This window comes from Rhinolophus hipposideros, assembly GCF_964194185.1.
Source record: "Rhinolophus hipposideros genome assembly, chromosome: 12".
In the NCBI taxonomy this organism is placed as follows: domain Eukaryota; kingdom Metazoa; phylum Chordata; class Mammalia; order Chiroptera; family Rhinolophidae; genus Rhinolophus; species Rhinolophus hipposideros.
The window spans coordinates 28590600-28607426 of NC_138058.1; the positions used below are offsets into that span (position 1 = coordinate 28590600).

Genomic DNA, 16827 nt, shown 5'->3' on the forward strand with positions numbered 1-16827 from the left:
CATAGTTAAGAGCACCGCGCTCTCACCAACTAAGCTAACCGGCCGCCCCTTAATATTGTCATATTTGGATGCTTTTAAAACTAGATTACACAAGGGAAGGGGATTGATTCTACAAGACTGTGAATACCAGGAGGTGGGAATCATCTTAGAGGCTGGCTGTCTCATCATCATCATAATATAATAGACTCAGACAAGAATCATCAGTGGATGTTAAAATGAGTTGTAAATTTGAGGAGTACCTTGAATATTTACATAGTCTAAAAGTAACTTTAGGCAAGATGCTTATTAAACACAAAGTGTAACTTTACAGTGGAGAAATTTGGCCAACCTTAGCTAAGTGATCGAAGTTAACATTACCAGTAATGAGAAAAGTCTACATTATCTACCTCCTGATATCTGGAAAGAACACATTACCACCGCTGTGGTATTTTGCCAGAAGGGTATATTGAATCTAATCATAATGAAGCATCAGGCAAACCTGTTGAGGAACAGTCTACAAAATAACTGGCCAATACTCTTTGAAAATGTCAAAGTCACCAAAGACATAAACAGACTGAAGAATTCCAATTTGCAGTATACTAAAGAGAGACATGACAATTGAATACAATATATAATTCGGGATTTTATTTTATTCCACTATAAAGAATGCTATTGGGACATATGTATTGTAGAGCAATATAGGATGTTATTATAGTAATAGAATATTGGAACGAGTAGAATATATCCATAGTCTACTGTTGCTGTATGGGAGTTTTTTCTTTTTCATTGAATTACTCTTCAGATTCTTTAGATATTGATATTCCCTATTGGTAAAACTTAAATAAGATCTTAAATTAGATCAGCAGTTTTCAGAGTGGTCCATGGATACCTGGGAATCCCCAACACCCTTTCATGGAGTCCAGAAGGTCAAAACTGTTTTCATAATAACACAAAAACATTATTTGTTTTATTCACTGTGTTTACATTTGCACTGATGGTGCAAAAGCAGTGGTTGGTAAAACTGCTGATACCTTAGCGTGAAGTCAAAACAGTGGTATCATACTGTACTTGTAGTCATTGTATTCTTCAACTGCTCTGCAGTTGAACGCTAGTTGCATGTAATACTTTTGGTAAAGCAGTAAGGAGTATTTATTAAATGTAATCATTGTGTACCTAGGTCTTGAGTATTCTTTATGATGAATTGATACATGTACAAAGCACTACTTTTGCTTACTTACATTAAGATGGTGGTTTTCAGGAGAAACAAGTACTTTTTTCAGATTTACAAGCTGAACTAGCTGCCTTTTTCATAGAACATCAAAACTACTTGAGAACAACTGACAAAATTCGGTCATTCACAGTTGAATATTTGGCAGGCATATTCTTCTCAAAAAAAAAAAAAAAGAGAAGAAAAGAAAATAGATTGAGGAAATAATCCACAGAGCCTCAGGGAACTGTGGGACTAACAAAGATTTAACACTTGTATCATTGATTCTCAGGAGAGGGAGAAAGAGGACAAGGTTGAAAATGTACTTAAGGAAATGGCTGAAAATTTCCATATTTGGCAAAAAATACAAACCTACAGATTCAAGAAGCTGAGTGAATATTAAAATAAACCCATAGAAATTATAACAAGCTAACTCAAAGTCAAGCTTATAAAAAAGACAAATGCTGAAATCGGAACAAGAGAAATGATACTCTATATAGATGGGAGAAACAGTTCAAATGACAGATTTCTCGTCAGAAACCATGCAAGCAAGAAGGAAATGACACATTTCTCAAGTACTGAAGGAAAAAACCTGTCAGCGCAAAGCCCTATATCCAGTAAAAACATCCTTCTAGAATGAAAGGGAAATCAAGACATTCTCAGATGAAAGAAAATTAAGACAATATGCCACCAGAATACTTAACCTTAAAAGAATGGCTGAAGGAAGTTCTGAAAACAGAAAGGAAATGATAAAAAAAAAAAGAATCTTGGGACATGAGGAAGGAGGAAAGAACAATACAAAGTACAAAAGTGTGGGTAAGTACAATAGACTTTTCTTCCCCTTTTGAATTTTCTAAATTCTATTTGACAGTTCAGCAAAAATTCTAACACTGATGTGATTCTAAAGGTATGTAGAGGAAATATTTAAGACAGTTACAAGTGGGGGAGGGTAAAATGACAGCAGTATTCTGTGTATAGTTATGTGTGTGTGTGTGTATATATATATGTATATATATATGTGTGTATATATAATAGAATACTTATAGCAACTACTAAGAAAGCTATCCAAACAGATAAAAACACTAGGTAAAATGGAATTTCCAAAATGTTCAAGTAACCCACAGGAAAGCAGGATAAAGAAAACAAACAGGAAACAAAAAGTAAAGTGGTAATTAAGTCCTAATATTCCCACAATAATATTAATTATAAGTGGTCTCAATATACCAATTAAAAGACATATTGGCAGAATAGATTAAAAACATGACCCATGTCTGTGATGTCTTCAATAAATTCACTTCAAACATAATCATATAGGAAGATTGAAAGCAAAAGGAAGGAAGAAGATATACGAGTATCATGCAAACATTAATCCTAAGAAAGCAAGAATGGGTATAATAATATCAGATAAAGTAGAACTCAGGGCAAAGAAAATTACCAAAGGCAGTCAATGGCCATTATATAATGAGAGGATAAATCCATCAAGAAGACATAGCAGTCTTAAATGTGTTTGTGTCAAACAAGCTGCAAACTACAAGAAACAAGAACTAATAGAACTGAATGGAGAAACAGACAAGTCCAAAATTATGGTTGGAGATTTCAACACCGGTGTCTCAAAAAGTGATAGAACTACTAAGCAGAAAAGCAGCAAGGATATAGAAGCACTCAACAATACAATCAACCAATAGTATGTAATTGACATTTATAGGGTGCTCCATCAAACAGCTGGATTATACCAACTTTTCCAACTGCCTACAGAACATATACCAATAAGCTATATAGTGGCCCATAAAAACAAATCTCAACAAATTTAAAAGAATTGAAATAATTCAAAATGTGTTCTGTGACCACAATGAAATCGAACTTGAACTCAGTAACAGAAAGATAACTGGAAAATGTCTCAACACTTGAAAACTAAACAGCATCCCTCTAAATAATCCATGGGTCAAAAAGGAAGTCTCAAGGACAATAAAAATATTTTGAACTGAATGAAAATAAGAGTACAACCTACTGAAATTTGTGGGACACAACTAAAGCAGTGCTGAGAGGGAAATACACTTTAGGAAAGAGAAAACAGTCTCTGATAATCACCTCAAGAACCTTAAAAACTTTTTTTTTTTTTTTACCCAAAGCAAGAAGAAGGAAGGAAATAAAGGTGAAAGCAGAAATTAGTGACATTGAAAATAGAACAATAGAGAAAAATCAATGAAATAAAAAGCCGTTTTTTTTTTTCAGAAAGATCAATGAATTGACAAACTGCTAGCAAGACTCAGAGGACTAACAGAAACAAATTACCAGTATCAGGAATGAAATAGAGGGCATCCCATAGGCCCTGCAGACATGAAAAAAACAAGGGAATAGGAACAACTCTACACACAAATTTGACAGCTTAGATGTAATGGACTGGTTTCTTGAAAAAATACAAACTATCACATCTCACCCAGTATAAAATAGATAATTTGAATAGCTCCATTGCCTTGATAGCAAAATTGAAAAAAAGAAAATAGATCAATATTCCCATGTCAGTGTAGATGCAAAAATCCTTTATAAAATATAAGTAAATCGAATCAAACAGCATGTAAAAAAAATTGTTTACCATGACCAAGTAATGATTCATTGCAGGGATATATGCTGGGCTGGTTTACTATTTGAAATTCAATTAATATAAGTAATCCACCATATTAATATGCTAAGGAAGAAAAATCATATGATCACGTTAGTTGATGGAGAAAAAGCATTTGATAAAATTCAAGATTCATTCATGATTTAAAAAAAAAAAGAGAAATACATATACAGAAAAAACTAACTCAGTTGGAAGAGGAACATCTATAGCTAACATTGTTTTGCTTAATGGGAAAGACTTCTTTCCCTACAAGGTCAGTAACAAGGCAAAGATAATCTGCTCTCACCACTCATAACACAGTGCTGAAAGTTCTAGCCAGTGCAGTAAGGCAAGAAAAGAATATGAAAGATAAACAGATTGGGAAAGAAGGAAAGTTGCCCTTATTTGCACATGACAGAGAGAATCCTGAGACATATAACCCCCTCCCAAAAATCCCCCCCAAAAACTAGAACTAATGAGTTCAACAAGATTGCAGAATACACGATAAACGAAAAATCATGGTTAATATTGTATAGTAGAGAAAAAATAGGGTTGGTTAGGTATTATTTAATAGGAGATAAGTTCTAAACTACAAAATGGATAATAGGTATGATTATTTCAGGCCCCATTGTGCAGTAAGATCTTTAAAATAGTTAACATGTATCTTCAAGCACTTGCTAGATGAATTCAAACAACAGTGTGATTTTGGTAGTATTTATCAGGCTAGAATTTTTCAGTTTTTTCCTCCTAAAATCATTTGACAAGGACAGATAATGTTTTTGACTTCTTTTGGACAACTAGTAACTGTTTAACAGTGATATGCTACCTTATTTCCCACTTCGTGATAGCATTATAATTAATTTTTATACAGTATCCACAAAATCTCTGGTGCTAGATTTGTTGCTAACTAAGGTCATGTTTGATTTATATTTAGCTAACAACTTGTACTCTGAGATTGATTGCCTTTTCCTTTCTTATACTGTTGTACTGGCCTCCAAAAGAAAATAAATTAAGCATACTTTATTTGGGAAACTTTTTGTCTCTTGGACCGATAGATTGGTTCAAGGAGTTTCTTGACATTCTATGTCTGTTCTCTCCCTTCCTCTTGCTTTCTCCCCTTCCTTCTATATTTAAGTATGTGTAGCATCTTCATTAGTAGTCAAACAAATTAATACAGCTGTTAGGACCCCTTAAGTTCATCTCATCTTTCATGTTTCCTCCGTGGTGAAGTGAGTGGCTAGAGAGAGGGGTACTTGTGGACTCATAGCTTGACACAGACAGACTTGTCCCTTAAAATCTGCTATCAGTGGTTTTTATCACTTGCTTCTGCCCTTTGATCCTTTTCATTTTCTTTCCCCCAAATTCACTTATCCACAGTTCCATTCCTTGTTTTATACTTCTAAGCATAAGGAATATCTGTTTTAGAACAGTTATTAAGATGGTCAGTGATTTTTACCCCAGGAAAAAAACTGATTTTGATAAAATTACATTAACTGGGAAGTTTGGCAAGTTAAAGGCATTTCGATTGATTTGACTTTTTCTTAAATTGCATATTCGGTATTATTTTTAAAATGTGTTAATAATTACCAGTTTTGCTACACATTAAATCGGTAGGAATAGGAAAATGGTTTCTAAAGAAATTTTCTGGCAAAGAAATGAAGAAAACATTTTTTGGATCTGTTACTTTATTTGGAGTTACTTTGATCTTAAGAGTGTGAGAGAATATAAGTTATAGGTGCATGCTGTAAAGTTTAGAATATTTTCAAGGGCATGCTGTCATGAATATTTAGATATTTGTCTTTATCAAGTAGACTTTAAGAGGTGACAACATTGTCTTATTTGGTTATAGGCTCTCCTTGTGAACTATAAATACTACTTCAGTGTTAGAGTACTGCTTGCTTATTTAAAGTGTATGTAGAACCAAGTGCTTAGTAGATACTCATCAAAAGTGAGTATCAAGGGAAGTGAAGACCTAACATTCTTTAATAATTGGACTTTTAAGAATTTACTGAGTCTACTAATATGCCCTTAATCTGGTCACATTCTTTAACAGGTTGAAGCTTAAAAATGCCACCTAACCCAAGTTCCTTAAGGTATCTAGATTTTTACATGCTTCTATAAAATTCTTCCTTGCATAAGTTTAGGATATTAAATCTAGCAAGGAATATCAAGATAATAAGTTAGTTGCTGCCTTCATGGAATTTAGAATCTGAGAAGGGGACTAAGTAAAGGATGAAAGAATTATAAGGGGCAAGATTATTATAACTAAAAAGTTTCTGGTTTCTCATGATACTGCAAGATTAATCTGAAAAATATATAATTTGCTACCTTGAAATGCATATGTATCTTATAAAACTAATCCATATAGTTTTTGAATTGTGAATGATAGTATGATAGAAAACTATATTATTTTAAAGAAAGTGATGAAATTTTTATCTTAACTAAAGATGTAATCTATGTGTTAGAAAGCAGTTGCATTATACTTGGGACTCTTACTGAGTTTTAAAAATCAGCTTCATTGAAGTATACTCAACATATAATAAAATTAACCAATTTTAAGTGTACAGCTAATGTGTCTTGACAAATGTATATAATTTTGTAAGCACCATCACAATTAAGATGTAGAACATTTCTGTCACCCTGAAATGTTACCTGGTACCCTATGGGCGTATGTGTAGAAATCTTTGTGTGGACTTGTTTTCATTTCTGAATGTTATGTTACACTTAATATTAGGAACCCACCAAAGTTTTCGGAAAACTTTGTTTTCCAAAATGGCTATACCATTTTGAGTTCCCACCTGAAATGTGTAAAAATTTCAGGTGCTCCACACCTTCACTAATGCTTGGTATGTCAGCGTTTTTAATTTTAGCCACATAATGTATACTATATGTCTGGGTGTTAGTTTTCTGTTGCTGTGTAACAAGTTACCAGAAACTCAGTGCTTTACAACAGCACCTATAATTTCATTGTTCTGTAGGGCAGAGTTCAGCACAGGCTCTCTTCTGGGGGTCTCAAGGCTTAAATCCAGGTGTTAGCCAGACTGACTTTTCATCTTGAGGTTCTGGGTAAGATTCTGTGTCCAGGCTCTTAGATTGTAGGCAGAATTCAGTTTCTTGCTCTTGTAGGAGTGAGGTCTGTTTCCTTGTTCACTGTCAGCTGGAGGCCACTCTCAGCTGCCCCTAGAAGACTACCTGCACTCAATGGCACATGGCCCACTCCATCCCCCCCTTATGTTGAATTCTTCTCGTGCTTGGCATCTTGGACTTCCCCTCTGTTTTCAAATAATCTTATCCTAAGGTCAGCCGATTTGGAACCTTAAGTACATATACAAAATCCCTTTGCAGCAGTACCTAGGTTATTTTAATAGCTGGGAGGTATGTTCCAGGCTGTGTTTCAGAGGGCCAGCTTAGAATTCTGCCCAGCACACAACCATTTATTTGTTCTCCGTTTTCAGCAACACTTCACATGTCAGGTTTTAAATTTTTACCGTGTATATGCTAGATACACATATAGCGGTATCTCATTGTGTTTTAACTTGGATTTCTCTAATGTCTAATGATGTAAAACATCTTTTCATGTGCTTACTTGCTATGTACATATCTTTTGTTGTAAAATGTCTTATCTAGTCTTTTGTCTTTTTTTTCATACTCATCCATTTGTTTTAGCATCATTTTTGCAAAAAATCTTCCCCATTGAATAACTTGGACACCTTTGTCAAGAATCACTTGAGAGAGAGACAGACAGAGTGTATGTCTAATTCTTTAAGTCAGATAGTCTAAGTCCTTCAAAATTGTTGTTCTTTTTCAAATTTTTGGCTACTTGGGGTCCTTTGCGTTTTCCATGTAAATTTTAGAATTGGTTTATTGGCTTCTATAAAATATTTTATTGGGGTTTTGTTTGGAATTGTTTTCTATCTGTAGATCAGTATGGGGAAAATAGTCATCTTAACAACTAGTCTTCTGATCTATGAACATGATTCAGCACTCTTTTTAGGTCATCTTTACTTTCTCTCAGCTCTGTTCCACAGTCTTCATTGCACAGTCTTTGCACATAATTATTAACTTTACCACTAAGTATTTTGTATTTTTGATGATTTTCTGAATGGAAATGTTTTTTTTTTAATTTCTTTTCCAATTGCTTTCAGAATATAGAAATGCATTTTATTTTTATATATTGATTTTGTATCGTGTGACCTTGCCTCATTCGTTTGTTCTGATTAGCTTTTTTGTAGTTTGTTTAGATTCGTGTATATACACAATTATTTCATCTGCAAGTAAAGGCAAGTTTAACTTCCTCTTTCCACTCTATACCTTTCATTTCTTCTGTTGCCTTATTGGACGGGTGCAGATGTCTTTATCTTGTTCCTGATCTTAGAAGACATTCATATTAAGCGTGATGTTACCTGTAAGCTTTCTGTAGATAGTCCTTATAGTTGAGGATGACCCATAGTTTGCTGAGTTGTTCTTATTTTATCTTGAATATGTGTGAAAATTTGTCACATGCTCTTATTGTATCTGTTAAGGTGAGCACATGGTGTTTTTTCATTTTTAGTCTGCTAATGTAGTGTGAATCACATTGATTTTGAATATTAAACCAACCTTGTGTTGCTAGGATAATCTTCAGTTTGTCATGATGTCTCATTCTTTAAATTTTTTTTTCTGGATTTAATTTGCCTAAATATTTTTAAGGATTTTTGCATTCATGGTCCTGAAGAAATATTGGAGTGTACTTTTCTTTTTTGTAGTGTCATTATCTGATTTTGGTATCAGGGTAATGCTGGCCTCATAAAATGAGTTAAGAATGATTCCCTCCCCTTCTGCTTTCTGAAAGGATTTATGTAGGGTCGACATGTTTTTGCACTTCAATATATGACAGAATTGACCAGTGAGGCCATCCAGGTCTTTGTGAGAGGGGTTTTAACTCAGATTCAGTTTAATAGCTATAGAGGTATTTTCTCTTTTTTCTTGAGTCTGTTTTGGTTGAATGTATCGAGAAACGTCCATTTCATCTAAGTTATAAAATTTATTTTCATACATTACTTAGAATGTCCCTTTATTTTTCTTTTTAAGTTTTTGGTTTTATTGATTTACATTTCTGTTTGTCTACTTTCTATTTCATTAATTTCTTTTTTGACCCCCTATTTCTCCTCTTGCTTTGAGTTTAATTTGTTCTTTTCTAGCTTTTTAAGGTGGTACATTGTGATTTGGCCTTTCTTTGTAAAATAGCATTTTCTTCAAAACACTGCTTTACTTGCATCCCATAAATTCTGATAAGTTCTGTTTCACTCTATACAAAATATTTTCTGACTTCTCGTCATTTCCTTTGACTTATGGGTTGTTAGAATTGTTTTGATACCCAGATACTTGGATATTTCCAAATAATCTTTCTAGTTTAATTCCATTGTAATGAGAGAATATATTCTGATGATTTCAAACCTTTTAAGTTTATTGAGACTTTTTGAGTCTCAGAGTAATGTCTGTCTTTGTCAGTGTTATATGTGCACTGGAAAAGAATATTCTGCTCTTTTAGGACATGTTGGTTGATAGTGTGTTCAGATCTTCTTGACTGATTTTTTTGATCTGCTTGGTTTCCGTCAGTTACAGAGAGAAATGTTAAAATCTCCTAACACAGAAGTGTCTGTTTTTCTTTCAGTTCCCTAAGTGTTTGGTTTTGTTTATTTTGAAGCCCTGTTATTAAGCATATATAATTTATATATACAGATGATGCCAAAAATATGTATACACATTTTAAGAAAGGAAAAAAACTATTAAAATTGTAATACTCAATATATACCAATAACAAAAGGTGAATATAAGTCACGTTTGACTTCTGCAATTACAAGAGGTGCTCAAAGTGGTTACCATCAGCGTCCAGACTCTTCTGATTATGGCGAACTACTGCTTGGGCTACGCTGACCAAAGTGTCTACTTGTATACATTTTTTGGCACCCCTGGTGCACACACACACACACACACACACATACAGACAGACACACACACGGTGCCAAAAAATGTATACACATTTTCAGAAAGGAAAAACTGTATTAAAATTGTGATATTCAATATATACCCTTAAGAAAAGATAAATACAAGTCACGTTTGACTTCTGCAATTACAAGAGGTGCTCAAAGTGGTTACCATTCATATAATTTCAATGCAGTTTATTCCTTTCTTAAAATGTGTATACCTTTTTTGGCACCGTGTGTATGTGTGTGTGTGTGTGTGTTAAGGCTTCTGGGACCCAATTTGTGTGTGTGTGTGTGTGTGTGTTCCCCACACATCCATACAATTCTGGGACACCAGCTGGGTGGCCTATGATTCAAATTAATTCTGACACTGTCTACCTAGACATAGCACTAGATTCCACAGATTAAGGGCTGAGTCCTAGGATAGTTTTCTCCCCTTTAGGTACCAGTTGCAAGTCCAGGTTGTCGTCTGCAGTTCTCAATGTTCAACTGGCTGCAGATTGGACGTTCAAAGATAGCCTCTTTGAGTTTGGTTAATTTACTGGAGCAACAAACAGAACTCAGAGAAACATTTTGCTTACTAGGTCACCAGTTTATTATAAATGATGCATAACTCAGGAACAGCCAGATCGAAGAGACACATAGGACAAGATACAGGGAAGGGGCGAGGAGCTTCCATGCCTTCTCTAGGAGGTCCGTCCACTTGCCCTGTATTTCCACATGTTCACCAACCCAAAAGCTCTCAGAAAGAACCCTGTCCTTTTGGATTTTTGTGGAGGCTTTATTGCATAGACAGACACACTTGATTAAATCATTGGCCATTGGTAATCCATTCACCCTTCAGCTCCTCAGGTTCTACTTTTAAATAATGTTGTAATGTTTCTTCCATAGTGTAAGATTTTAACAACATACATCCATTTTTCCATCTCATTTGTGCTTTTTTCATATATTGTACTCCTACACATTATAACCACACAATACATTGTTACTATGTTTCTGTCCAATAGTTATATTTTTAAAGACCTTTAAAAATGAGAAAAATGTCTTTTATATTTACCTACATATTTACCTTTTTAGGTAGTCTTCTTTCCTTGGTCAAGATGCAAATTTTCATCTAGTATCAGTTTTCTTCTGCCTGAAGAATTAATTTTCTTTTGACATGAAGCTTAAAATTCTTTCAGTTTTTGGTTATCTGGAAAAAACATTTTGTGTTAATATCTGACAGATGTTTTTGCTGAGTATAGAATTAGAGAGATTGATGTTAAAATCACCATTTGGATATATGGATTCTGAGCTTAGGGGAGAGATGAGGCGTCCAGTGTAGTGGGCAAGTCCTGTGGAGCCCTGGGCAGGCTGGGCCGTGGGTCTTAGTGCCTTGCAGCTGGCTAGCAGAGAGAGAGCAGGAGAGGTCGGATGGTAGCGTTTATAAAGAATTGATAACACGGTAAAGGTCAGTGGGCTGGAGGAACAAGGACCTGGTTTCAAAGTCCTCCCTGAAATTACCATAACCCTTCTGCCCTCACTTAGAAAACAATGATAGCATTAGTCAGTAAAACTCAAAATGGTAATCTAAAGTATCATTATGCTCTTTTTTTCTTACCAAAAATATAATTTAGAGATCTAGATACATTCGTTTATGGCTTATTTCCCTTTGTTTTGTGACTGAAATATTTAAGTTTAACCTTTTAAAGAAATTTCTGCCAATTTTGTGACTAACAACTTTTTTTTTTTTTTTCCTGCAGGGAAATGAGGCAAGTTATCCTTTGGAAATGTGCTCACACTGTAAGTCGAATATTTTTGTTACCAAGAATTTCTTTTATTTTCATATCTATATGTGTATGTGTGTATATCATACACTTCTATATATATAGCAAAGTTAGCCCTTAACTATTTAAAATTGATAGTGAATTTAACATGTAGTCTTAAATTATCGGGAGGAAGAAATATTTCTTTTTATAGACCTCTTCATTATTACTGTGTTTCCCCAAAAATAAGACCTAGCCAGACCATCAGCTTCTAATGCATCTTTTGGAGCAAAAATTCATATAAGACTCGGTCTTATTTTAATATAAGACCAGGTATAATGTAATATAACACCAGGTCTTAAGATGTGTTAGAGCTGATGGTCCAGCTAGGTCCTATTTTCGGGGGAAACACAGTAGTATCTGCAGTATGCTGTAGTTACAAATCAAACCTCAAATCTCAGTGATTTATTCCAACAGTTAACTTATTATCTTGTAGTTACATAAAATGATTACTTATTGAAGGCAAAACTTTGGTAGACCAAATAGCTATTGCGAAAGATCTTTCTGAGGAGAATGAGGAATATAAGAAATATGAGTGGGCTGGATTTTTCTGACTGTACTAAAGAATGTAAAAACAGAAAATGACAGTCTTAGAAATTCTTGACTCAAGGATCAGTCAGAGGACCAGGGAGTTTTAATAAAAATCATAAAATCCCTTGTGTGGAAGGGCAATGATGGGGAAAGAGGGAAATCCTGAGAATTGGAATGGGGACATTTGGTAAATTTAGAAATCATGGTGAGGTCCCAGAACTCCTAAACCATTCTGGATTTCCTTGCCCTTTCCATTCCTCTTTGGTGAAGCTAGCACTGCCTTGTTCTGAGATGTCCTACCTTGCAATAAGGTGCCACTTCCTTTTTGTGGTATTAAAACCACTTGCCTAGTTGCTCATTGTGTTTCATTAGTTTCCTTTCTTTTCCCCAAACACTTGTCAATTTCTTTTCATTCTCTTCAGCACCTTTGCTTGCTTATGAGCTCTGGGTACATTGCTCTTGTGTCAGCTCTGACTTCATTGTCTTTCAGCTGCCATCATAAATGTCACCAATTTGGAGATGTTTTCTCTCTCCCTGCTCTCCTCATGGGTAGAAACTCTATCATGGGTAGTGCCCTGTTTATTTTCCTTACAGCTTCCTTACAGCAGTTACCATAAGCTGAAATTATTTGTTTATTAATCGATTTTTCCTTTCATTTTGTAACTTTTACAATTAAAAAAAATTTTTTTTAAGTGATGATACTCTGTGACCAATTACCCATAATTCTGCCATCCTAACCACTATTTACATTTTATTTTACTATTTCTTCCCAGGCTTTCCTTTATGAATTTCTCATCATATGTAGGTGTATGTTTCTGTGCTAAACATGAAGATAAAATGTTGCATCCAACATATTGTTAGAATTGACCAAAACCAAAACCTTATGATCTGTAGACCAGGGGTTGGTAAACTACTGCCTGTTGGCAGTTTTTGTTAATAATGTTTTGTTGGAAAACAGTCATGCCCATTTGTTTACATATGGCTGTTTTCGTGTTACAGTGGCAGAGTTGCGTAGTTGCAATAGAGACTGAGCCTAAAATATAAACCAATCTGGCCTTTTGGCAGTACAAGCTTGCTGAAACCATAGTGATAGTGATCCTCTGGATTTGAGAACATTCACTTCTTTGACCCTAACCTATTTCTGAAATATGGTCAAGATACAGTAGTTACAGACTAATGTTCTGGGTATTATCTAGATACATCTATAATTCTTGTCTCTGGCAAAGTTAATGGTCAGTTTTATGGTGTTATTTTAGAATTGAAAGGGTTCTTTTGTTCAGAATCCTGCCTTGCCACTTACTGTTCAGTTGGAGGATGTGACATAATTATTCTTCCAGTTGCTAGTGGGTCAGAAGGAGGTTTGGAAGTCTAATTAGTTAGGCTTCAGACTGTAAATAGAGTTGAAATTGTCTGTTGGGAGTACGATTCTGATAGGAAGAGGTACTAGGTAGTTAGTTTTTGTTTCTTGGTCAAGAAACAGAAGTCCTGAGGGGACAGATCTTCCCAAGTTCTTATCTTCTGCTCTCCCTTTAAATCCGGGACTGAGGGTCATTTACCTGGTTGCATAGAAAAACATACCAGGGCAAAAGGCAAGATGACTGTTCCCTTCTGTACATCTGTTTTGGCAAAAGCCAGGTTTTAAAATGTGCGATAAGTGTTTGAAATAGATGCCGTACGCTGTTACAGCTAGCTGTTCCCTCCGTTTTGTCCTCATGAGCGCTTCACCTGTACTGGGATGAGATTGCTGAGCGTTGTCAGTAAAGGTTCGTACTTGTCAGTGATTGTTCAGCCAGTTGTGAATCTATCTGAATTCTTTTGTTATCCAGTATATAGTTCTTTCTCTGTTCCCTACTTGGTTCACTAGAATACAATGTACTTTTCCATATTTGATACATTATTTGGATTAATTTCCCCCAAAATGAACTTGTCCACATTAAAACCACCACTTTTTTCCCCACCCACATGTTGTAGTGATTTTGTTTTTTCTCATTTACAAACCTCTTCATTATTGGAAGAGTTTAGTGTTATCTATAAACAGCTACCATCATGTATAAGAAAGTTAAAATCAATCCTTGAGGCGCTTCACTATTTATACTTCCTGCTCTGGTTATATATCCTGTCATGCCTTCTCTTCCCTTCAAGACCCAGCTCAATTCTGTGTTCTCAGTGAGAACTTATATACTTGTTCCAGTTTTTAATGGTCCTCCCAGCTCTTCAAGTAGTTACTGTCTGTTTTGTTCTTTTGGTATTTAAATTGTGCTACTTTTTAAAAAGGTAGTAAGAGTCTAAATCATAGGCTGTAAGGAACTGTCTTCAGCCCTGTGACACACACAGAAGCACCCACTACGTGCTTACAGTCTAGCTTCTGCTAATTCTGAAGAAAAGGAAGAACATTTTAAAGGTTAACCTCATTGCTACCTTCTCAGCACCACCATCAGCCCTGTGTTCCACCCCTCCCGGTCACACACCAGAAGCTTTGCCAGTCCCGTTCTCATGCTTAACCGACTCCCTCCCTTCAGGGTCAGTTTGGGTTATACCTCCCTTACTCTAGGTCAGCCTCTTCACTCTGCTTTAATCTCATCCCCTCATCTCCAAGACTGTCTTTTCTTAGTTTTTCTGTTTTTCATCTTTTTCCTATGTTGTTCTATGTCTTCAGCTTCTCCATCACATAATTAACTTCTCTTTGATCCTGATCCTTTATGCACGTCCCATTTTTTTCTCTATTCTTTCTCATATTTGAGCTTCTCAAGGGAAGAACATCTACAATTATTTCCATTTCCAAATTTCTGCTAATTTCTTGGCCTTCTGTAATCTGGCTTTTATCCCCTACCACTCTACTGAAAAATTATTATTAAGGCCACCTTCGTTTTATTGACGTTAACGGATTGCCAAATCTGATGGATTCAAAAAACCCTTAAAATCATTTGTGACATTTGGGGAAATTTGAGCACTGATATTTAATATAAAGGAATTTATTAATAATTAATTTTAGGTATATGTAATATCGTGATTTTTCAAAAAGAGTATCTTTTAGAGATAGATAAATACTGAACAGTTACAAGAAAATGATACATCTGGTATTTGCTCTAAAATATTCGAAGTGGATGTGTAAATGAAATAAGGCTTCGCGTGTATTAATGGTCAAAGTTGAAAAGTATATGGGATTCATTATACTAGTCTCAGCCTTTGTGTTTGAAATCTTTTATTAGGTTGGTTCAAAAGTAATTGAGGTGTTCGCAGTTGTTTTTAACCTTTTAGCCCGCGATTGCTTTTGCAGCAACCTAATAAATTTTCTTCTTAATGAATGTAAAAATGGAGAGGGAAATAACTAAGAGTACTATGACGGAGAAATAATTATTTAATTATACTTAAGTATGCCATGCAACACAGCAAGCTTTTAATAATAAAAAGTCTGGTTAATCTAATTTTCACCAATAAAAGATTTGACGTATTGACTGACAGTGAAAGCATAAGTGCAATGCCTGGCATAACGCAAACGCTGAGTTAAGTATCTCTTGCTTGAATAAGCTAGTAAGAGCTCACAGCTGGACTAGCTGTGTTGGATAGACAACTAGTTGGGTAATTTTAAAGGCTGTACCATTAGGAAAACCCAGTAGTTACCGATCACCACACTTGTTTTCATAATAACAACACATGGGCAGGCAGTATTCTAAGCATTTCACATACATTTTTAATCTTTTTAATCTTCATGGTAGCTTCATGAGAAAGGTATTACTTTACCCATTGTGTATACATGAAAAAACAGAGGCAGAGAGCTTTTCAGTAACTAGCCTAAGGTCACACAGCAGCAGGTAAAGTAACAAAGCCATGATTTGATCTCAGGAAGTCATGTTCCCGAGTCTTACTTTTAATCACAGTTCTCTTATAATAAACCTTACAAGATTAATGTTATTTTTGTCAACAAGAATAACTGTAGGCAGAACTGATCAGACTTGTCTAAGACAAAAGGTATTCTTGATTTTTTGTTGTTGTCTCAATTTAGTGTTCACTTTTTATCGAGTTAAATTATTCTAGGCCGTTGTGACTTTGTTTCTGTCTGGCTAACCTGTCCAGACTATAGTAGAAATGTATTCTCTGTGCGGGTAGATTTGCTCAAATTGGGACTTTAGTTGTAACTTGGCACGATGACTTGGAAAAGTGACTGCGTGTGAGATACTACTTTAGATAGTTTAAGCGGAGGACTAGATTGGGGCACAGGTCAAAGTATGAGTGGAAAATCAGATTCAACTATTTTTACTGTTGATAAAACCAGTATAATTCTGAATGGTTTTGATACAGTTGGTAAATACAGAGCCAATTTTGTAGACTGAATGTTAATGAAAGACTAATAGTCTTTTATCTAAAAAGATTTCTCAAATCTCTTCCATTAGAAAGTGACCCAAGAAGAGTTTGGCAGACTCTGAAGAAATGTTTCCTTTTGTGTAATGAACTATCTGTAGAAACTTTGAAGACATCTTTAGCCATTAGGACACTACTCTAATTTTAAATAAACATTCTAATATTCAAGCAATTTTTTTTCTGGTTTGAATATTTACAGGTGACTTGAAAGTGTAGAGCTATTGACTTTACTTTGTGCTATTAATTTCTGCTCTCAATTAGGTTATCTCAGGGAGGTTTACATGTTCACATTCCTAGACTAGGGTTTTTCTTTGTTTTGAAAACAAAACTTTTGAAAAAGTTAATCTGAAGTTAATTTGATTTCCTCCTTCATATCTGCAT

General features: G+C 34.8%; 1 protein-coding gene across 1 annotated transcript in view; it reads left to right on the top strand.

Moving 5' to 3' along the window:
- The window catches only part of PPP3R1 (protein phosphatase 3 regulatory subunit B, alpha), a 61655-nt gene that overhangs the window by 20851 nt on the left and 23977 nt on the right, over window positions 1–16827 (top strand). Inside the window, exon 2 of the mRNA XM_081069638.1 lies at window positions 11494–11533. Within this exon, the coding sequence (XP_080925764.1) occupies window positions 11494–11533 (40 nt within the window). The remainder of the gene's footprint in view (window positions 1–11493; window positions 11534–16827) is intronic.